We start from the raw sequence: 22,330 nt of genomic DNA, 5'->3' as shown, positions 1-22,330 counted from the left end.
TGAAATAGTTAATGGAAAGATGTAATTCTTTTTATGTTTAATTCAGTTGCAACAGTCTTAAAGCTATGTTTTGATTCCATAGATACGACAGCAACTTGGACAGGCAGCAGCACAGCTGCTTATACACCAAATGTGGTGCCCCAACAAAATGGGCATGGGCACCACCAACCATCAGTGCACCACACCAGCCATTATTGTGAGTACGTCTTGCTGTCTGTGTTGAGTCTGAAGTACGTAGATAAAACTCACTGACCTTTATAAATTCACCCTTTCATTACAAACACACCTTTCAAGTAGTCACTCCTTCCCATCCATTCTGCATGCACTATTATAGAAATGGCACTCCATATAAGGACTTACCTGTAACTTGGTTTCCTTTCAGTAGAATATTTTATCTACATTTTTCTGTAGCTGCACATGGTTGTTATTCTAACAAGTGAAGCTATTAATTATAATGGAAACAATAAATTGTGAGTAAAACTCAGCAGATCACAGGATTTTCTCAAGGTCTCATCCAGTGGAACTGAGAAATAAGGGGATGATCATTTTGATGCGATTGACTATTGGGATATAGTACAGCAAGAAATGGAGGAGCAAATATGTAGGGAGATAGCAGTAACTTTAGTAGGGATAGACTGGGACTGCCATAGGATTAAGTACTTGCATAGGGAGGAATTGTGAGGTGTGTTCAGGAAAACTTTCTCAATCAATATGTAGATGGCCCTACAAGAGAAGGGGCAAAACTTGATGAACTTTTGGGAAATAAGGCAGGGTGTGTGTGCGTGTATGGGAGGGGGTGTGTGCGTGTATGGGAGGGGGTGTGTGCGTGTATGGGAGGGGGTGTGTGCGTGTATGGGAGAGGGTGTGCCCGTGTATGGGAGAGGGTGTGCCCGTGTATGGGAGGGGGTGTGCCCGTGTATGGGAGGGGGTGTGCGCGTGTATGGGAGGGGGTGTGTGCGTGTATGGGAGGGTGTGTGTGCGTGTATGGGAGGGTGTGTGTGCGTGTATGGGAGGGTGTGTGTGCGTATGGGAGGGTGTGTGTGCGCGTATGGGAGTGTGTGTGCGTGTATGGGAGGGGGTGTGTGCGTGTATGGGAGGGGGTGTGTGCGTGTATGGGAGGGGGTGTGCGCGTGTATGGGAGGGACTGTGCGCGTGTATGGGAGGGACTGTGCGCGTGTATGGGAGGGACTGTGCGCGTGTATGGGAGGGACTGTGCGCGTGTATGGGAGGGACTGCTCGCGTGTATGGGAGGGACTGTGCGCGTGTATGGGAGGGACTGTGCGCGTGTATGGGAGGGACTGTGCGCGTGTATGGGAGGGACTGTGCGCGTGTATGGGAGGGACTGTGCGCGTGTATGGGAGGGACTGTGCGCGTGTATGGGACGGACTGTGCGCGTGTATGGGAGGGACTGTGCGCGTGTGCATGAGAGGAGGGGTGTGTGTGCATGAGAGGGGGGGTGTGTGTGCATGAGAGGGGGGGTGTGTGTGCATGAGAGGGGGGGTGTGTGTGCATGAGAGGGGGGGTGTGTGTGCATGAGAGGGGGGGGAGTGTGTGCATGAGAGGGGGGGTGTGTGTATGAGAGGGGCGTGTGTGTGTATGAGAGGGGCGTGTGTGTGTATGAGAGGGGCGTGTGTGTGTATGAGAGGGGCGTGTGTGTGTATGAGAGGGGTATGTGTGTGTATGAGAGGGGTATGTGTGTGTATGAGAGGGGTATGTGTGTGTATGAGAGGGGTGTGTGTGTGTATGAGAGGGGTGTGTGTGTGTGTATGAGAGGGGTGTGTGTGTGTGTATGAGAGGGGTGTGTGTGTGTGTATGAGAGGGGTGGGTGTGTGTGTGTGTATGAGAGGGGTGTGGGTGTGTGTGTGTGTGTGTATGAGAGGGGTGTGGGTGTGTGTATGAGAGGGGTGTGGGTGTGTGTATGAGAGGGGTGTGGGTGTGTGTATGAGAGGGGTGTGGGTGTGTGTATGAGAGGGGTGTGGGTGTGTGTATGAGAGGGGTGTGGGTGTGTGTATGAGAGGGGTGTGTGTGTGTGTATGAGAGGGGGGTGTGTGTGTATGAGAGGGGTGTGTGTGTGTGTATGAGAGGGGGGTGTGTGTGTGTGTATGAGAGGGGGGTGTGTGTATGAGAGGGGGGTGTGTGTATGAGAGGGGTGTGTGTGTATGAGAGGGGTGTGTGTGTGTATGAGAGGGGTGTGTATGAGAGGGGTGTGTGTGTGTATGAGAGGGGTGTGTGTGTGTATGAGAGGGGTGTGTGTGTGTATGAGAGGGGTGTGTGTGTGTATGAGAGGGGTGTGTGTGTGTATGAGAGGGGTGTGTGTGTGTATGAGAGGGGTGTGTGTGTGTATGAGAGGGTGTGTGTGTGTGTGTGTGTGTGTATGAGGGGTGTGTGTGTATGAGGGGTGTGTGTGTATGAGGGGTGTGTGTGTATGAGGGGTGTGTGTGTATGAGAGGGGTGTGTGTGTGTATGAGAGGGGTGTGTGTGTGTGTATGAGAGGGGTGTGTGTGTGTGTGTGTATGAGGGGGGGGTGTGTGTGTGTGTGTGTGTATGAGGGGTGTGTGTGTATGAGGGGGGTGTGTGTGTGTATGAGAGGGGTGTGTGTGTGTGTATGAGAGGGGTGTGTGTGTGTATGAGAGGGGTGTGTGTGTGTATGAGAGGGGGGTGTGTGTGTGTATGAGAGGGGGGTGTGTGTTTGTGTGTGTATGAGAGGGGGGTGTGTGTTTGTGTGTGTATGAGAGGGGGTGTGTGTGTATGAGAGGGGGTGTGTGTGTATGAGAGGGGTGGGTGTGTATGAGGGGTGGGTGTGTGTGTATGAGAGGGGTGGGTGTGTGTGTATGAGAGGGGTGGGTGTGTGTGTATGAGGGGTGGGTGTGTGTGTATGAGAGGGTTGTGTGTGTGTATGAGACGGGTGTGTGTGTGTATGAGAGGGGTGTGTGTGTGTATGAGAGGGGGGTGTGTGTGTGTATGAGAGGGGGGTGTGTGTGTGTATGAGAGGGGTGTGTGTGTGTGTGTGTGTGTATGAGGGGTGTGTGTGTATGAGGGGTGTGTGTGTGTGTATGAGAGGGGTGTGTGTGTGTGTATGAGAGGGGTGTGTGTGTGTGTATGAGAGGGGTGTGTGTGTGTGTATGAGAGGGGTGTGTGTATGAGAGGGGTGTGTGTGTGTGTATGAGAGGGGTGTGTGTGTGTATGAGAGGGGGGTGTGTGTGTGAATGAGAGGGGGGTGTGTGTGTGTATGAGAGGGGTGTGTGTGTTTGTGTGTGTATGAGAGGGGGTGTGTGTGTATGAGAGGGGGTGTGTGTGTATGAGAGGGGTGGGTGTGTATGAGGGGTGGGTGTGTGTGTATGAGAGGGGTGGGTGTGTGTGTATGAGAGGGGTGGGTTTGTGTGTATGAGAGGGGTGGGTGTGTGTGTATGAGAGGGGTGGGTGTGTGTGTATGAGAGGGGTGGGTGTGTGTGTATGAGAGGGGTGGGTTTGTGTGTATGAGAGGGTTGTGTGTGTGTATGAGAGGGGTGTGTGTCTGTATGAGACGGGTGTGTGTGTGTATGAGAGGGGTGTGTGTGTGTATGAGAGGGGTGTGTGTGTTTGTGTGTGTATGAGAGGGGGTGTGTGTGTATGAGAGGGGGTGTGTGTGTATGAGAGGGGGTGTGTGTGTATGAGAGGGGGTGTGTGTGTATGAGAGGGGTGGGTGTGTATGAGGGGTGGGTGTGTGTGTATGAGAGGGGTGGGTGTGTGTGTATGAGAGGGGTGGGTTTGTGTGTATGAGAGGGTTGTGTGTGTGTATGAGAGGGGTGTGTGTGTGTATGAGACGGGTGTGTGTGTGTATGAGAGGGGTGTGTGTGTGTATGAGAGGGGTGTGTGTGTGTATGAGAGGGGTGTGTGTGTGTGTATGAGAGGGGTGTGTGTATGTGTATGAGAGGGGTGTGTGTGTGTGAATGAGAGGGGTGGGTGTGTGTGTGTGTATGAGAGGGGTGTGTGTGTATGAGAGGGGTGTGTGTGTATGAGAGGGGTGTGTGTGTGTATGAGAGGGGTGTGTGTGTATGAGAGGGGTGTGTGTGTATGAGAGGGGTGTGTGTGTATGAGAGGGGTGTGTGTGTATGAGAGGGGTGTGTGTGTATGAGAGGGGTGTGTGTGTGTGTATGAGAGGGGTGTGTGTGTGTGTATGAGAGGGGTGTGTGTGTGTGTATGAGAGGGGTGTGTGTGTGTATGAGAGGGGTGTGTGTGTGTGTATGAGAGGGGTGTGTGTGTGTATGAGAGGGGTGTGTGTGTGTATGAGAGGGGTGTGTGTGTGTATGAGAGGGGGGTGTGTGTGTGTATGAGAGGGGTGTGTGTGTGTGTATGAGAGGGGTGTGTGTGTGTGTATGAGAGGGGTGGGTGTGTGTGTATGAGAGGGGTGGGTGTGTGTGTATGAGAGGGGTGGGTGTGTGTGTATGAGAGGGGTGGGTGTGTGTGTATGAGAGGGGTGGGTGTGTGTGTATGAGAGGGGTGTGTGTATGTGAGGGGGGCGGTGTGTATGAGAGGGGTGTGTGTGTGTATGAGAGGGGTGTGTGTGTGTATGAGAGGGGTGTGTGTGTGTATGAGAGGGGTGTGTGTGTGTATGAGAGGGGTGTGTGTGTGTATGAGAGGGGTGTGTGTGTGTATGAGAGGGGTGTGTGTGTGTATGAGAGGGGTGTGTGTGTGTATGAGAGGGGTGTGTGTGTGTGTGTATGAGAGGGGTGTGTGTGTATGAGAGGGGTGTGTGTGTATGAGAGGGGTGTGTGTGTATGAGAGGGGTGTGTGTGTATGAGAGGGGGTGTGTGTGTATAGGGCGCTGTGTATGAGTGGTGTGTGTGTGTATGAGAGGGGTGTGTGTGTGTATGAGGGTGTGTGTGTGTGTGTATGAGAGGGGTGTGTGTGTGTATGAGAGGGGTGTGTGTGTGTATGAGAGGGGTGTGTGTGTGTATGAGAGGGGTGTGTGTGTGTGTATGAGAGGGGTGTGTGTGTATGAGAGGGGTGTGTGTGTATGAGAGGGGTGTGTGTGTATGAGAGGGGTGTGTGTGTGTGTATGAGAGGGGTGTGTGTGTTTATGAGAGGGGTGTGTGTGTATGAGAGGGGTGTGTGTGTATGAGAGGGGTGTGTGTGTATGAGAGGGGTGTGTGTGTATGAGAGGGGTGTGCGTGTGTGTGAGAGGGGTGTGCGTGTGTATGAGAGGGGTGTGTGTGTGTATGAGAGGGGTGTGTGTGTGTATGAGAGGGGTGTGTGTGTGTATGAGAGGGGTGTGTGTGTATGAGAGGGGTGTGTGTGTATGAGAGGGGTGTGTGTATGAGAGGGGTGTGTGTGTATGAGAGGGGTGTGTGTGTATGAGAGGTGTGGGTGTGTGTGTATGAGAGGGGTGGGTGTGTGTGTATGAGAGGGGTGGGTGTGTGTGTATGAGAGGGGTGTGTGTGTATGAGAGGGGTGTGTGTGTATGAGAGGGGTGTGCGTGTGTGTGAGAGGGGTGTGCGTGTGTATGAGAGGGGTGTGCGTGTGTATGAGAGGGGTGTGTGTGTGTATGAGAGGGGTGTGTGTGTGTATGAGAGGGGTGTGTGTGTGTATGAGAGGGGTGTGTGTGTATGAGAGGGGTGTGTGTATGAGAGGGGTGTGTGTGTATGAGAGGGGTGTGTGTGTATGAGAGGTGTGGGTGTGTGTGTATGAGAGGGGTGGGTGTGTGTGTATGAGAGGGGTGGGTGTGTGTGTATGAGAGGGGTGGGTGTGTGTGTATGAGAGGGGTGGGTGTGTGTGTATGAGAGGGGTGGGTGTGTGTGTATGAGAGGGGTGGGTGTGTGTGTATGAGAGGGGTGGGTGTGTGTGTATGAGAGGGGTGGGTGTGTGTGTATGAGAGGGGTGGGTGTGTGTGTATGAGAGGGGTGTGTGTGTGTGTATGAGAGGGGTGTGTGTGTATGAGTATGAGAGGGGTGTGTGTGTATGAGACGGGGGTGTGTGTGTGTGTGTATGAGAGGGGTGTGTGTGTGTGTATGAGACGGGGGTGTGTGTATGGGGCGCTGTGTATGAGAGGTGTGTGTGTGTGTGTATGAGAGGGGTGTGTGTGTGTATGAGAGGGGTGTGTGTGTGTGTGTGAGAGGGGTGTGTGTGTGTGAGAGCGGTGTGTGTGTGTGTGTGTGAGAGGGGTGTGTGTGTGTGAGAGCGGTGTGTGTGTGTGTGTGTGAGAGGGGTGTGTGTGTGTGAGAGCGGTGTGGGTGTGTGTGTGTGAGAGCGGTGTGGGTGTGTGTGTGTGAGAGCGGTGTGTGTGTGTGTGTATGAGAGGGGTGTGTGTGTGTGTATGAGGGGTGTGTGTGTGTGTGTATGAGAGGTGTGTGTGTATGGGAGGGGTGTGTGTGTGTGTATGAGAGGTGTGTGTGTGTGTATGAGAGGGGTGTGTGTGTATGAGAGGGGTGTGTGTGTATGAGAGGGGTGTGTGTGTATGAGAGGGGTGTGTGTGTGTGTAGGAGAGGGGTGTGTGTGTGTGTATGAGAGGGGTTTGTGTGTGTGTGTATGAGAGTGGTGTGTGTGTGTGTATGAGAGGGGTGTGTGTGTGTATGAGAGGGGTTTGTGTGTGTGTGTATGAGAGGGGTGTGTGTGTGTGTATGAGAGGGGTGTGTGTGTGTGTATGAGAGGGGTGTGTGTGTGTGTATGAGAGGGGTGTGTGTGTGTGTATGAGAGGGGTGTGTGTGTGTATGAGAGGTGTGTGTGTGTGTATGAGAGGGGTGTGTGTGTATGAGAGGGGTGTGTGTGTATGAGAGGGGTGTGTGTGTGTGTAGGAGAGGGGTGTGTGTGTGTGTAGGAGAGGGGTGTGTGTGTGTGTGTATGAGAGGGGTTTGTGTGTGTGTATGAGAGTGGTGTGTGTGTGTGTATGAGAGGGGTGTGTGTGTGTGTATGAGAGGGGTGTGTGTGTGTATGAGAGGGGTTTGTGTGTGTGTGTATGAGAGGGGTGTGTGTGTGTGTATGAGAGGGGTGTGTGTGTGTGTATGAGAGGGGTGTGTGTGTGTGTATGAGAGGGGTGTGTGTGTGTGTATGAGAGGGGTGTGTGTGTGTATGAGAGGGGTGTGTGTGTGTATGAGAGGGGTGTGTGTGTGTGTATGAGAGGGGTGTGTGTGTGTGTATGAGAGGGGTGTGTGTGTGTGTATGAGAGGGGTCTGTGTGTGTATGAGAGGGGTCTGTGTGTGTATGAGAGGGGTGTGTGTGTATGGGGCGCTGTGTATGAGAGGTGTGTGTGTATGAGAGGGGTGTGTGTGTGTGTGTATATGAGAGGGGTGTGTGTGTATGGGGCGCTGTGTATGAGAGGTGTGTGTGTGTGTATGAGAGGGGTGTGTGTGTGTATGAGAGGGGTGTGTGTGTGTGTATGAGAGGGGGTGTGTGTGTATGGGGCGCTGTGTATGAGAGGTGTGTGTGTGTGTGTATGAGAGGGGTGTGTGTGTGTGTATGAGAGGGGTGTGTGTGTGTGTATGAGAGGGGTGTGTGTGTGTGTATGAGAGGGGTGTGTGGGTGTGTGTGTGTGTGTGTGAGAGGGGTGTGTGTGTGTGTGTGTTTGAGAGGGGTGTGTGTGTGTATGAGAGGGGTGTGTGTGTGTATGAGAGGGGTGTGTGTGTGTATGAGAGGGGTGTGTGTGTGTATGAGAGGGGTGTGTGTGTGTGTATGAGAGGGGTGTGTGTGTGTGTGTGTATGAGAGGGGTGTGTGTGTGTGTGTATGAGAGGGGGTGTGTGTGTATGGGGCGCTGTGTATGAGAGGTGTGTGTGTGTGTATGAGAGGGGTGTGTGTGTGTATGAGAGGGGTGTGTGTGTGTATGAGAGGGGTGTGTGTGTGTGTGTATGAGAGGGGTGTGTGTGTGTATGAGAGGGGTGTGTGTGTGTGTATGAGAGGGGTGTGTGTGTGTATGAGAGGGGTGTGTGTGCATGAGAGGGGTGTGTGTGTGTGTATGAGAGGGGTGTGTGTGTGTGTGAGAGGGGTGTGTGTGTGTGTGAGAGGGGTGTGTGTGTGTGTGAGAGGGGTGTGTGTGTGTGTGAGAGGGGTGTGTGTGTGTGTGAGAGGGATGTGTGTGTGTGTGAGAGGGGTGTGTGTGTGTGTGTGAGAGGGGTGTGTGTGTGTGTGTGAGAGGGGTGTGTGTGTGTGTGTGAGAGGGGTGTGTGTGTGTGTGTGAGAGGGGTGTGTGTGTGTGTGTGAGAGGGGTGTGTGTGTGTGTGTGAGAGGGGTGTGTGTGTGTGTGTGTGAGAGGGGTGTGTGTGTGTGTGTGAGAGGGGTGTGTGTGTGTGTATGAGAGGGGTGTGTGTGTGTGTATGAGACGGGGGTGTGTGTATGGGGCGCTGTGTATGAGAGGGGTGTGTGTGTGTATGAGAGGGGGGTGTGTGTGTGTGTGTGAGAGGGGTGTGTGTGTGTGTGTATATGAGAGGGGTGTGTGTGTATGGGGCGCTGTGTATGAGAGGTGTGTGTGTGTGTGTATGAGAGGGGTGTGTGTGTGTATGAGGGTGTGTGTGTGTATGAGAGGGGTGTGTGTGTGTGTATGAGAGGGGGTGTGTGTGTATGGGGCGCTGTGTATGAGAGGTGTGTGTGTGTGTGTATGAGAGGGGTGTGTGTGTGTGTATGAGAGGGGTGTGTGTGTGTGTATGAGAGGGGTGTGTGTGTGTGTGTGTGTTTGAGAGGGGTGTGTGTGTGTATGAGAGGGGTGTGTGTGTGTGTATGAGAGGGGTGTGTGTGTGTGTATGAGAGGGGTGTGTGTGTGTGTGTGTATGAGAGGGGTGTGTGTGTGTGTGTATGAGAGGGGGTGTGTGTGTATGGGGCGCTGTGTATGAGAGGTGTGTGTGTGTGTATGAGAGGGGTGTGTGTGTGTGTATGAGAGGGGTGTGTGTGTGTATGAGAGGGGTGTGTGTGTGTGTGTATGAGAGGGGTGTGTGTGTGTATGAGAGGGGTGTGTGTGTGTGTATGAGAGGGGTGTGTGTGCATGAGAGGGGTGTGTGTGTGTGTATGAGAGGGGTGTGTGTGTGCGTGAGAGGGGTGTGTGTGTGTGTGAGAGGGGTGTGTGTGTGTGTGAGAGGGATGTGTGTGTGTGTGAGAGGGGTGTGTGTGTGTGTGTGAGAGGGGTGTGTGTGTGTGTGAGAGGGGTGTGTGTGTGTGTGTGAGAGGGGTGTGTGTGTGAGAGGGGTGTGTGTGTGTATGAGAGGGGTGTGTGTGTGTGTATGAGAGGGGTGTGTGTGTGTGTATGAGAGGGGTGTGTGTGTGTGTATGAGAGGGGTGTGTGTGTGTGTATGAGAGGGGTGTGTGTGTGTGTATGAGAGGGGTGTGTGTGTGTATGAGAGGGGTGTGTGTGTGTGTATGAGAGGGGTGTGTGTGTGTGTATGAGAGGGGTGTGTGTGTGTGCATGAGAGGGGTGTGTGTGCATGAGAGGGGTGTGTGTGTGTGCATGAGAGGGGTGTGTGTGTGTGTATGAGAGGGGTGTGTGTGTGTGTGAGAGGGGTGTGTGTGTGTGTGAGAGGGGTGTGTGTGTGTGTGAGAGGGGTGTGTGTGTGTGTGAGAGGGGTGTGTGTGTGAGAGGGGTGTGTGTGTGAGAGGGGTGTGTGTGTGTGTGTGTGAGAGGGGTGTGTGTGTGTATGAGGGGTGTGTGTGTGTGTATGAGAGGGGTGTGTGTGTGTGTGTGAGAGGGGTGTGTGTGTGTGTGTGAGAGGGGTGTGTGTGTATGAGAGGGGTGTGTGTGTGTATGAGGGGTGTGTGTGTGTGTATGAGAGGTGTGTGTGTATGAGAGGTGTGTGTGTATGAGAGGTGTGTGTGTGTGTATGAGAGGGGTGTGTGTGTATGAGAGGGGTGTGTGTGTGTAGGAGAGGGGTGTGTGTGTGTGTGTATGAGAGGGGTTTGTGTGTGTGTATGAGAGGGGTGTATGTGTGTGTATGAGAGAGGTGTGTGTGTGTGTAGGAGAGGGGTGTGTGTGTGTGTATGAGAGGGGTGTGTGTGTGTGTATGAGAGGGGTGTGTGTGTGTGTGTATGAGAGGGGTGTGTGTGTGTGTGTATGAGAGGGGTGTGTGTGTGTGTATGAGAGGGGTGTGTGTGTGTATGAGAGGGGTGTGTGTGTGTGTATGAGAGGGGTGTGTGTGTGTGTATGAGAGGGGTGTGTGTGTGTATGAGAGGGGTCTGTGTGTGTGTATGAGAGGGGTGTGTGTGTATGGGGCGCTGTGTACGAGTGGTGTGTGTGTATGAGAGGGGTGTGTGTGTGTGTGTGTATATGAGAGGGGTGTGTGTGTTTGAGAGGGGTGTGTGTGTATGGGGCGCTGTGTATGAGAGGTGTGTGTGTGTGTATGAGAGGGGTGTGTGTGTGTATGAGGGTGTGTGTGTGTATGAGAGGGGTGTGTGTGTGTGTATGAGAGGGGGTGTGTGTGTATGGGGCGCTGTGTATGAGAGGTGTGTGTGTGTGTATGAGAGGGGTGTGTGTGTGTGTATGAGAGGGGTGTGTGTGTGTGTGTATGAGAGGGGTGTGTGTGTGTGTATGAGAGGGGTGTGTGTGTGTGTGTGTGTTTGAGAGGGATGTGTGTGTGTGTGTTTGAGAGGGATGTGTGTGTGTGTGTTTGAGAGGGGTGTGTGTGTGTGTGTGTGTATGAGAGGGGTGTGTGTGTCTGTGTGTGTACGAGAGGGGTGTGTGTGTATGAGAGGGGTGTGTGTGTGTGTGTATGAGAGGGGTGTGTGTGTGTGTGTATGAGAGGGGTGTGTGTGTGTGTGTATGAGAGGGATGTGTGTGTGTGTGTATGAGAGGGGTGTGTGTGTGTGTGTATGAGAGGGGTGTGTGTGTGTGTGTATGAGAGGGGTGTGTGTGTGTGTGTGAGAGGGGTGTGTGTGTGTGTATGAGAGGGGTGTGTGTGTGTGTGTATGAGAGGGGTGTGTGTGTGTGTGTATGAGAGGGGTGTGTGTGTGTGTGTATGAGAGGGGTGTGTGTGTGTGTATGAGAGGGGTGTGTGTGTATGAGAGGGGTGTGTGTGTATGAGAGGGGTGTGTGTGTGTGTATGAGAGGGGTGTGTGTGTGTGTATGAGAGGGGTGTGTGTGTGTGTATGAGAGGGGTGTGTGTGTGTGTATGAGAGGGGTGTGTGTGTGTGTATGAGAGGGGTGTGTGTGTGTATGAGAGGGGTGTGTGTGTGTATGAGTGGGGTGTGTGTGTGTATGAGAGGGGTGTGTGTGTGTATGAGAGGGGTGTGTGTGTGTATGAGAGGGGTGTGTGTGTGTGTATGAGAGGGGTGTGTGTGTGTATGAGAGGGGTGTGTGTGTGTATGAGAGGGGTGTGTGTGTGTGTATGAGAGGGGTGTGTGTGTGTATGAGAGGGGTGTGTGTGTGTGTATGAGAGGGGTGTGTGTGCATGAGAGGGGTGTGTGTGTGTGCATGAGAGGGGTGTGTGTGTATGAGAGGGGTGTGTGTGTGTGTGAGAGGGGTGTGTGTGTGTGTGAGAGGGGTGTGTGTGTGTGTGAGAGGGGTGTGTGTGTGTGTGAGAGGGGTGTGTGTGTGTGTGAGAGGGGTGTGTGTGTGTGTGAGAGGGGTGTGTGTGTGTGTGAGAGGGGTGTGTGTGTGTGAGAGGGGTGTGTGTGTGTGTGTGTGAGAGGGGTGTGTGTGTGTGTGTATGAGAGGGGTGTGTGTGTGTATGAGGGGTGTGTGTGTGTGTATGAGGGGTGTGTGTGTGTGTATGAGAGGTGTGTGTGTATGGGAGGGGTGTGTGTGTGTGTATGAGAGGTGTGTGTGTGTGTATGAGAGGGGTGTGTGTGTATGAGAGGGGTGTGTGTGTGTATGAGAGGGGTGTGTGTGTGTAGGAGAGGGGTGTGTGTGTGTGTGTATGAGAGGGGTTTGTGTGTGTGTATGAGAGGGGTGTATGTGTGTGTATGAGAGAGGTGTGTGTGTGTGTATGAGAGGGGTGTGTGTGTGTGTATGAGAGGGGTGTGTGTGTGTGTGTGTATGAGAGGGGTGTGTATGAGAGGGGTGTGTGTGTGTATGAGAGGGGTGTGTGTGTGTGTATGAGAGGGGTGTGTGTGTGTGTATGAGAGGGGTGTGTGTGTGTGTATGAGAGGGGTGTGTGTGTGTATGAGAGGGGTCTGTGTGTGTGTATGAGAGGGGTGTGTGTGTATGGGGCGCTGTGTACGAGTGGTGTGTGTGTATGAGAGGGGTGTGTGTGTGTGTGTATATGAGAGGGGTGTGTGTGTTTGAGAGGGGTGTGTGTGTATGGGGCGCTGTGTATGAGAGGTGTGTGTGTGTGTATGAGAGGGGTGTGTGTGTGTATGAGGGTGTGTGTGTGTATGAGAGGGGTGTGTGTGTGTGTATGAGAGGGGGTGTGTGTGTATGGGGCGCTGTGTATGAGAGGTGTGTGTGTGTGTATGAGAGGGGTGTGTGTGTGTATGAGAGGGGTGTGTGTGTGTGTGTATGAGAGGGGTGTGTGTGTGTGTATGAGAGGGGTGTGTGTGTGTGTATGAGAGGGGTGTGTGTGTGTGTATGAGAGGGGTGTGTGTGTGTGTGTTTCAGAGGGATGTGTGTGTGTGTGTTTGAGAGGGGTGTGTGTGTGTGTGTGTGTGTATGAGAGGGGTGTGTGTGTGTGTGTGTGTACGAGAGGGGTGTGTGTGTGTGTGTGTATGAGAGGGGTGTGTGTGTGTGTGTATGAGAGGGGTGTGTGTGTGTGTGTATGAGAGGGGTGTGTGTGTGTGTGTATGAGAGGGGTGTGTGTGTGTGTGTATGAGAGGGGTGTGTGTGTGTGTGTATGAGAGGGGTGTGTGTGTGTGTGTATGAGAGGGGTGTGTGTGTGTGTATGAGAGGGGTGTGTGTGTGTGTGTGTGAGAGGGGTGTGTGTGTGTGTATGAGAGGGGTGTGTGTGTGTGTGTATGAGAGGGGTGTGTGTGTGTGTATGAGAGGGGGTGTGTGTGTATGGGGCGCTGTGTATGAGAGGTGTGTGTGTGTGTATGAGAGGGGTGTGTGTGTGTGTATGAGAGGGGTGTGTGTATGAGAGGGGTGTGTGTGTGTGTGTGTATGAGAGGGGTCTGTGTGTGTGTATGAGAGGGGTCTGTGTGTGTGTATGAGAGGGGTCTGTGTGTGTGTATGAGAGTGGTCTGTGTGTGTGTATGAGAGGGGTGTGTGTGTGTATGAGAGGGGTGTGTGTGTATGAGAGGGGTGTGTGTGTGTATGAGAGGGGTGTGTGTGTATGAGAGGGGTGTGTGTGTATGAGAGGGGTGTGTGTGTATGAGAGGGGTGTGTGTGTATGAGAGGGGTGTGTGTGTATGAGAGGGGTGTGTGTGTATGAGAGGGGTGTGTGTGTATGAGAGGGGTGTGTGTGTATGAGAGGGGTGTGTGTGTATGAGAGGGGTGTGTGTGTATGAGAGGGGTGTGTGTGTATGAGAGGGGTGTGTGTGTATGAGAGGGGTGTGTGTGTGTATGAGAGGGGTGTGTGTGTGTATGAGAGGGGTGTGTGTGTATGAGAGGGGTGTGTGTGTATGAGAGGGGTGTGTGTGTGTATGACAGGTGTGTGTGTGTATGAGAGGGGTGTGTGTGTATGAGAGGGGTGTGTGTGTGTGTATGAGAGGGGTGTGTGTGTGTATGAGAGGGGTGTGTGTGTGTATGAGAGGGGTGTGTGTGTGTGTATGAGAGGGGTGTGTGTGTGTGTGTATGAGAGGGGTGTGTGTGCATGAGAGGGGTGTGTGTGTGTGTATGAGAGGGGTGTGTGTGTGTGTATGAGAGGGGTGTGTGTGTGTGCATGAGAGGGGTGTGTGTGTGTGCATGAGAGGGGTGTGTGTGTGTGTATGAGAGGGGTGTGTGTGTGTATGAGAGGGGTGTGTGTGTATGAGAGGGGTGTGTGTGTGTGTATGAGAGGGGTGTGTGTGTATGAGAGGGGTGTGTGTGTGTGTGTATGAGAGGGGTGTGTGTGTGTATGAGAGGGGTGTGTGTGTGCATGAGAGGGGTGTGTGTGTGTGTATGAGAGGGGTGTGTGTGTGTGTATGAGAGGGGTGTGTGTGTGTGTATGAGAGGGGTGTGTGTGTGTGTATGAGAGGGGTGTGTGTATGAGAGGGGTGTGTGTATGAGAGGGGTGTGTGTATGAGAGGGGTGTGTGTATGAGAGGGGTGTGTGTGTATGAGAGGGGTGTGTGTGTATGAGAGGGGTGTGTGTGTGTGTATGAGAGGGGTGTGTGTGTATGAGAGGGGTGTGTGTGTGTGTATGAGAGGGGTGTGTGTGTGTGTATGAGAGGGGTGTGTGTGTGTGTATGAGAGGGGTGTGTGTGTGTGTGCATGAGAGGGGTGTGTGTGTGTGTATGAGAGGGGTGTGTGTGTGTATGAGAGGGGTGTGTGTGTGTATGAGAGGGGTGTGTGTGTATGAGAGGGGGGTGTGTGTGTGTGTATGAGAGGGGTGTGTGTGTGTATGAGAGGGGTGTGTGTGTATGAGAGGGGTGTGTGTGTGTGTGTATGAGAGGGGTGTGTGTGTGTAGGAGAGGGGTGTGTGTGTAGGAGAGGGGTGTGTGTGTGTGTGTGTGTGTAGGAGAGGGGTGTGTGTGTGTGTGTGTAGGAGAGGGGTGTGTGTGTGTGTAGGAGAGGGGTGTGTGTGTGTGTGTAGGAGAGGGGTGTGTGTGTGTGTGTGTAGGAGAGGGGTGTGTGTGTGTGTGTAGGAGAGGGGTGTGTGTGTGTGTGTAGGAGAGGGGTGTGTGTGTGTAGGAGAGGGGTGTGTGTGTGTGTGTAGGAGAGGGGTGTGTGTGTGTGTGTAGGAGAGGGGTGTGTGTGTGTGTGTAGGAGAGGGGTGTGTGTGTGTGTGTGTAGGAGAGGGGTGTGTGTGTGTGTGTAGGAGAGGGGTGTGTTTGTATGAGAGGGGTGTGTGTGTGTGTATGAGAGGGGTGTGTGTGTGTGTGTGTATGAGAGGGGTGTGTGTGTATGAGACGGGGGTGTGTGTATGGGGCGCTGTGTATGAGGGGTGTGTGTGTGTGTATGAGAGGGGTGTGTGTGTGTGTATGAGAGGGGTGTGTGTGTGTGTAGGAGAGGGGTGTGTGTGTAGGAGAGGGGTGTTTGTGTGTGTAGGAGAGGGGTGTGTGTGTGTGTAGGAGAGGGGTGTGTGTGTGTGTAGGAGAGGGGTGTGTGTGTGTGTAGGAGAGGGGTGTGTGTGTGTGTGTAGGAGAGGGGTGTGTGTGTGTGTGTAGGAGAGGGGTGTGTGTGTTTGTGTAGGAGAGGGGTGTGTGTGTGTGTGTAGGAGAGGGGTGTGTGTGTGTATGTATGAGAGGGGTGTGTGTGTGTGTGTGTAGGAGAGGGGTGTGTGTGTGTATGTATGAGAGGGGTGTGTGTGTGTGTATGTATGAGAGGGGTGTGTGTGTGTGTATGTATGAGAGGGGTGTGTGTGTGTGTATGTATGAGAGGGGTGTGTGTGTGTGTATGTATGAGAGGGGTGTGTGTGTGTGTGTAGGAGAGGGGTGTGTGTGTGTGTGTAGGAGAGGGGTGTGTGTGTGTGTGTAGGAGAGGGGTGTGTGTGTGTGTAGGAGAGGGGTGTGTGTGTGTGTAGGAGAGGGGTGTGTGTGTGTGTAGGAGAGGGGTGTGTGTGTGTGTAGGAGAGGGGTGTGTGTGTGTGTAGGAGAGGGGTGTGTGTGTGTGTAGGAGAGGGGTGTGTGTGTAGGAGAGGGGTGTGTGTGTAGGAGAGGGGTGTGTGTGTGTGTGTAGGAGAGGGGTGTGTGTGTGTGTGTAGGAGAGGGGTGTGTGTGTGTGTGTAGGAGAGGGGTGTGTGTGTGTGTGTATGTATGAGAGGGGTGTGTGTGTGTGTGTATGTATGAGAGGGGTGTGTGTGTGTGTATGTATGAGAGGGGTGTGTGTGTGTGTATGTATGAGAGGGGTGTGTGTGTGTGTATGTATGAGAGGGGTGTGTGTGTGTATGTATGAGAGGGGTGTGTGTGTGTATGTATGAGAGGGGTGTGTGTGTGTGTATGTATGAGAGGGGTGTGTGTGTGTGTATGTATGAGAGGGGTGTGTGTGTGTGTATGTATGAGAGGGGTGTGTGTGTGTAGGAGAGGGGTGTGTGTGTATGAGAGGGGTGTGTGTGTGTATGAGAGGGGTGTGTGTGTGTATGAGAGGGGTGTGTGTGTGTATGAGAGGGGTGTGTGTGTGTATGAGAGGGGTGTGTGTGTGTATGAGAGGGGTGTGTGTGTGTATGAGAGGGGTGTGTGTGTGTATGAGAGGTGTGTGTGTGTATGAGAGGGGTGTGTGTGTGTGCATGAGAGGTGTGTGTGTGTGTATGAGAGGGGTCTGTGTGTGTGTATGAGAGGGGTCTGTGTGTGTGTATGAGAGGGGTCTGTGTGTGTGTATGAGAGGGGTCTGTGTGTGTGTATGAGAGGGGTGTGTGTGTGTGTATGAGAGGGGTGTGTGTGTGTGTATGAGAGGGGTGTGTGTGTGTGTATGAGAGGGGTGTGTGTGTGTGTGTATGAGAGGGGTGTGTGTGTATGAGAGGTGTGGGTGTGTGTGTATGAGAGGGGTGGGTGTGTGTGTATGAGAGGGGTGGGTGTGTGTGTATGAGAGGGGTGGGTGTGTGTGTATGAGAGGGGTCTGTGTGTGTGTATGAGAGGGGTCTGTGTGTGTGTATGAGAGGGGTCTGTGTGTGTGTATGAGAGGGGTGTGTGTGTATGAGAGGGGTGTGTGTGTATGAGAGGGGTGTGTGTGTGTATGAGAGGGGTGTGTGTGTGTATGAGAGGGGTGTGTGTGTGTATGAGAGGGGTGTGTGTGTGTATGAGAGGGGTGTGTGTGTGTATGAGAGGGGTGTGTGTGTGTATGAGAGGGGTGTGTGTGTGTGTGTGTATGAGAGGGGTGTGTGTGTGTATGAGAGGGGTGTGTGTGTGTGTGTGTATGAGAGGGGTGTGTGTGTATGAGAGGGGTGTGTGTGTATGAGAGGTGTGGGTGTGTGTGTATGAGAGGTGTGGGTGTGTGTGTATGAGAGGTGTGGGTGTGTGTGTATGAGAGGGGTGGGTGTGTGTGTATGAGAGGGGTGGGTGTGTGTGTATGAGAGGGGTCTGTGTGTGTGTATGAGAGGGGTCTGTGTGTGTGTATGAGAGGGGTCTGTGTGTGTGTATGAGAGGGGTCTGTGTGTGTGTATGAGAGGGGTCTGTGTGTGTGTATGAGAGGGGTGTGTGTGTGTGTATGAGAGGGGTGTGTGTGTGTGTATGAGAGGGGTGTGTGTGTGTGTATGAGAGGGGTGTGTGTGTGTGTATGAGAGGGGTGTGTGTGTATGAGAGGGGTGTGTGTGTATGAGAGGGGTGTGTGTGTGTATGAGAGGGGTGTGTGTGTGTATGAGAGGGGTGTGTGTGTGTATGAGAGGGGTGTGTGTGTGTATGAGAGGGGTGTGTGTGTGTGTGTGTATGAGAGGGGTGTGTGTGTATGAGAGGTGTGGGTGTGTGTGTATGAGAGGGGTGTGTGTGTGTGTATGAGAGGGGTGTGTGTGTGTGTATGAGAGGGGTGTGTGTGTATGAGAGGGGTATGTGTATGAGAGGGGTATGTGTATGAGAGGGGTGTGTGTGTGTATGAGAGGGGGTGTGTGTGTGTATGGGCGGGTGTTTGTGTGTATGGCGTGTGTGTGTGTATGAGGGCGTGTGTGTGTGTATGAGAGGGGGGTGTGTGTATGGGGGGGGTGTGCGTGTGTGTATGAGAGGGTGTGCGTGTGTGTATGAGAGGGTGTGTGTGTGTGTGTATGAGAGGGGTGTGTGTGTGTGTGTATGAGAGGGGGTGTGTGTGTATGGGGCGCTGTGTATGAGAGGTGTGTGTGTGTGTATGAGAGGGGTGTGTGTGTGTGTATGAGAGGGGTGTGTGTGTGTGTGTATGAGAGGGGTGTGTGTGTGTGTATGAGAGGGGTGTGTGTGTGTGTATGAGAGGGGTGTGTGTGTGTGTCTGAGAGGGGTGTGTGTGTGTCTGAGAGGGGTGTGTGTGTGTATGAGAGGGGTGTGTGTGTGTGTATGAGAGGGGTGTGTGTGTGTGTATGAGAGGGGTGTGTGTGTGTGTATGAGAGGGGTGTGTGTGTGTGTATGAGAGGGGTGTGTGTGTGTATGTATGAGAGGGGTGTGTGTATGTATGAGAGGGGTGTGTGTGTGTGTATGTATGAGAGGGGTGTGTGTGTGTGTATGTATGAGAGGGGTGTGTGTGTGTATGTATGAGAGGGGTGTGTGTGTGTATGTATGAGAGGGGTGTGTGTGTGTATGTATGAGAGGGGTGTGTGTGTGTATGTATGAGAGGGGTGTGTGTGTGTATGTATGAGAGGGGTGTGTGTGTGTATGTATGAGAGGGGTGTGTGTGTATGTATGAGAGGGGTGTGTGTGTGTGTATGTATGAGAGGGGTGTGTGTGTGTATGTATGAGAGGGGTGTGTGTGTGTATGTATGAGAGGGGTGTGTGTGTGTATGTATGAGAGGGGTGTGTGTGTATGAGAGGGGTGTGTGTGTATGAGAGGGGTGTGTGTGTATGAGAGGGGTGTGTGTGTATGAGAGGGGTGTGTGTGTATGAGAGGGGTGTGTGTGTATGAGAGGGGTGTGTGTGTATGAGAGGGGTGTGTGTGTGTATGAGAGGGGTGTGTGTGTGTATGAGAGGGGTGTGTGTGTGTGCATGAGAGGTGTGTGTGTGTGTATGAGAGGGGTCTGTGTGTGTGTATGAGAGGGGTCTGTGTGTGTGTATGAGAGGGGTCTGTGTGTGTGTATGAGAGGGGTCTGTGTGTGTGTATGAGAGGGGTGTGTGTGTGTATGAGAGGGGTGTGTGTGTGTATGAGAGGGGTGTGTGTGTGTGTGTGTATGAGAGGGGTGTGTGTGTATGAGAGGTGTGGGTGTGTGTGTATGAGAGGTGTGGGTGTGTATGAGAGGGGTGTGTGTGTGTATGAGAGGGGTGTGTGTGTGTATGAGAGGGGTGTGTGTGTGTATGAGAGGGGTGTGTGTGTGTGTGTGTATGAGAGGGGTGTGTGTGTATGAGAGGTGTGGGTGTGTGTGTATGAGAGGTGTGGGTGTGTGTGTATGAGAGGTGTGGGTGTGTGTGTATGAGAGGGGTGGGTGTGTGTGTATGAGAGGGGTGGGTGTGTGTGTATGAGAGGGGTGGGTGTGTGTGTATGAGAGGGGTCTGTGTGTGTGTATGAGAGGGGTCTGTGTGTGTGTATGAGAGGGGTCTTTGTGTGTGTATGAGAGGGGTGTGTGTGTATGAGAGGGGTGTGTGTGTGTATGAGAGGGGTGTGTGTGTGTATGAGAGGGGTGTGTGTGTATGAGAGGGGTGTGTGTGTGTATGAGAGGGGTGTGTGTGTGTATGAGAGGGGTGTGTGTGTGTGTGTGTATGAGAGGGGTGTGTGTGTATGAGAGGTGTGGGTGTGTGTGTATGAGAGGTGTGGGTGTGTGTGTATGAGAGGTGTGGGTGTGTGTGTATGAGAGGTGTGGGTGTGTGTGTATGAGAGGGGTGGGTGTGTGTGTATGAGAGGGGTGGGTGTGTGTGTATGAGAGGGGTGGGTGTGTGTGTATGAGAGGGGTGGGTGTGTGTGTATGAGAGGGGTGGGTGTGTGTGTATGAGAGGGGTCTGTGTGTGTGTATGAGAGGGGTCTTTGTGTGTGTATGAGAGGGGTGTGTGTGTATGAGAGGGGTGTGTGTGTGTATGAGAGGGGTGTGTGTGTGTATGAGAGGGGTGTGTGTGTGTATGAGAGGGGTGTGTGTGTGTATGAGAGGGGTGTGTGTGTGTATGAGAGGGGTGTGTGTGTGTGTGTGTGTATGAGAGGGTTGTGTGTGTATGAGAGGTGTGGGTGTGTGTGTATGAGAGGGGTCTGTGTGTGTGTATGAGAGGGGTCTGTGTGTGTGTATGAGAGGGGTCTGTGTGTGTGTATGAGAGGGGTCTGTGTGTGTGTATGAGAGGGGTGTGTGTGTGTGTATGAGAGGGGTGTGTGTGTGTATGAGAGGGGTGTGTGTGTATGAGAGGGGTGTGTGTGTGTATGAGAGGGGTGTGTGTGTGTATGAGAGGGGTGTGTGTGTGTATGAGAGGGGTGTGTGTGTGTATGAGAGGGGTGTGTGTGTGTATGAGAGGGGTGTGTGTGTGTATGAGAGGGGTGTGTGTGTGTGTGTGTGTATGAGAGGGGTGTGTGTGTATGAGAGGTGTGGGTGTGTGTGTATGAGAGGGGTGGGTGTGTGTGTATGAGAGGGGTCTGTGTGTGTGTATGAGAGGGGTCTGTGTGTGTGTATGAGAGGGGTCTGTGTGTGTGTATGAGAGGGGTCTGTGTGTGTGTATGAGAGGGGTCTGTGTGTGTGTATGAGAGGGGTGTGTGTGTGTGTATGAGAGGGGTGTGTGTGTGTATGAGAGGGGTGTGTGTGTGTATGAGAGGGGTGTGTGTGTGTGTATGAGAGGGGTGTGTGTGTATGAGAGGGGTGTGTGTGTATGAGAGGGGTGTGTGTGTGTATGAGAGGGGTGTGTGTGTGTATGAGAGGGGTGTGTGTGTGTATGAGAGGGGTGTGTGTGTGTATGAGAGGGGTGTGTGTGTGTATGAGAGGGGTGTGTGTGTGTATGAGAGGGGTGTGTGTGTGTATGAGAGGGGTGTGTGTGTGTATGAGAGGGGTGTGTGTGTGTGTGTATGAGAGGGGTGTGTGTGTATGAGAGGGGTGGGTGTGTGTGTATGAGAGGGGTGGGTGTGTGTGTATGAGAGGGGTGTGTGTGTGTATGAGAGGGGTCTGTGTGTGTGTATGAGAGGGGTCTGTGTGTGTGTATGAGAGGGGTCTGTGTGTGTGTATGAGAGGGGTCTTTGTGTGTGTATGAGAGGGGTGTGTGTGTATGAGAGGGGTGTGTGTGTGTATGAGAGGGGTGTGTGTGTGTATGAGAGGGGTGTGTGTGTGTATGAGAGGGGTGTGTGTGTGTATGAGAGGGGTGTGTGTGTGTATGAGAGGGGTGTGTGTGTGTGTGTGTGTATGAGAGGGGTGTGTGTGTATGAGAGGTGTGGGTGTGTGTGTATGAGAGGGGTGGGTGTGTGTGTATGAGAGGGGTGGGTGTGTGTGTATGAGAGGGGTCTGTGTGTGTGTATGAGAGGGGTCTGTGTGTGTGTATGAGAGGGGTCTGTGTGTGTGTATGAGAGGGGTCTGTGTGTGTGTATGAGAGGGGTCTGTGTGTGTGTATGAGAGGGGTGTGTGTGTGTGTATGAGAGGGGTGTGTGTGTGTATGAGAGGGGTGTGTGTGTGTATGAGAGGGGTGTGTGTGTATGAGAGGGGTGTGTGTGTGTATGAGAGGGGTGTGTGTGTGTATGAGAGGGGTGTGTGTGTGTATGAGAGGGGTCTGTGTGTGTGTATGAGAGGGGTCTGTGTGTGTGTATGAGAGGGGTCTGTGTGTGTGTATGAGAGGGGTCTGTGTGTGTGTATGAGAGGGGTGTGTGTGTGTGTATGAGAGGGGTGTGTGTGTGTATGAGAGGGGTGTGTGTGTGTATGAGAGGGGTGTGTGTGTATGAGAGGGGTGTGTGTGTATGAGAGGGGTGTGTGTGTGTATGAGAGGGGTGTGTGTGTGTATGAGAGGGGTGTGTGTGTGTATGAGAGGGGTGTGTGTGTGTATGAGAGGGGTGTGTGTGTGTATGAGAGGGGTGTGTGTGTGTGTGTGTATGAGAGGGGTGTGTGTGTGTGTGTATGAGAGGGGTGTGTGTGTATGAGAGGGGTGGGTGTGTGTGTATGAGAGGGGTGGGTGTGTGTGTATGAGAGGGGTGGGTGTGTGTGTATGAGAGGGGTGGGTGTGTGTGTATGAGAGGGGTCTGTGTGTGTGTATGAGAGGGGTCTGTGTGTGTGTATGAGAGGGGTCTGTGTGTGTGTATGAGAGGGGTCTGTGTGTGTGTATGAGAGGGGTCTGTGTGTGTATGAGAGGGGTCTGTGTGTGTATGAGAGGGGTGTGTGTGTGTATGAGAGGGGTGTGTGTATGTGTATGAGAGGGGTGTGTGTATGTGTATGAGAGGGGTGTGTGTATGTGTATGAGAGGGGTGTGTGTGTGTATGAGAGGGGTGTGTGTGTGTATGAGAGGGGTGTGTGTGTGTGTATGAGAGGGGTGTGTGTGTGTGTATGAGAGGGGTGTGTGTGTGTGTATGAGAGGGGTGTGTGTGTGTGTATGAGAGGGGTGTGTGTGTGTGTATGAGAGGGGTGTGTGTGTGTGTATGAGAGGGGTGTGTGTGTGTGTATGAGAGGGGTATGTGTATGAGAGGGGTATGTGTATGAGAGGGGTGTGTGTGTGTATGAGAGGGGGTGTGTGTGTATATGGGCGGGTGTTTGTGTGTATGGCGTGTGTGTGTGTATAAGGGCGTGTGTGTGTGTATGAGGGTGTGTGTGTGTGTATGAGAGGGGTGTGTGTGTATGGGGGGGGTGTGCGTGTGTGTATGAGAGGGTGTGCGTGTGTGTAT

General features: G+C 52.9%; 1 protein-coding gene across 3 annotated transcripts in view; it reads left to right on the top strand.

The window, feature by feature from the left end:
• LOC122544738 (SMAD family member 4) overlaps window positions 1-22,330 on the top strand; it is a 169,307-nt gene that overhangs the window by 84,572 nt on the left and 62,405 nt on the right. For all 3 annotated transcript variants that reach the window (XM_043684044.2, XM_043684045.2, XM_087985048.1), the window contains one exon: window positions 83-196. In XM_043684044.2, coding sequence (XP_043539979.2) covers window positions 83-196 — 114 coding nt within the window. The remainder of the gene's footprint in view (window positions 1-82; window positions 197-22,330) is intronic.

The sequence above is a fragment of the Chiloscyllium plagiosum genome, unplaced genomic scaffold, assembly GCF_037043375.1.
Source record: "Chiloscyllium plagiosum isolate Xiang-an unplaced genomic scaffold, Cpla_swu_hap1 HiC_scaffold_50, whole genome shotgun sequence".
NCBI classification, from domain to species: Eukaryota; Metazoa; Chordata; class Chondrichthyes; order Orectolobiformes; family Hemiscylliidae; genus Chiloscyllium; species Chiloscyllium plagiosum.
This window is presented reverse-complemented; position numbering and strand designations above follow the sequence as displayed.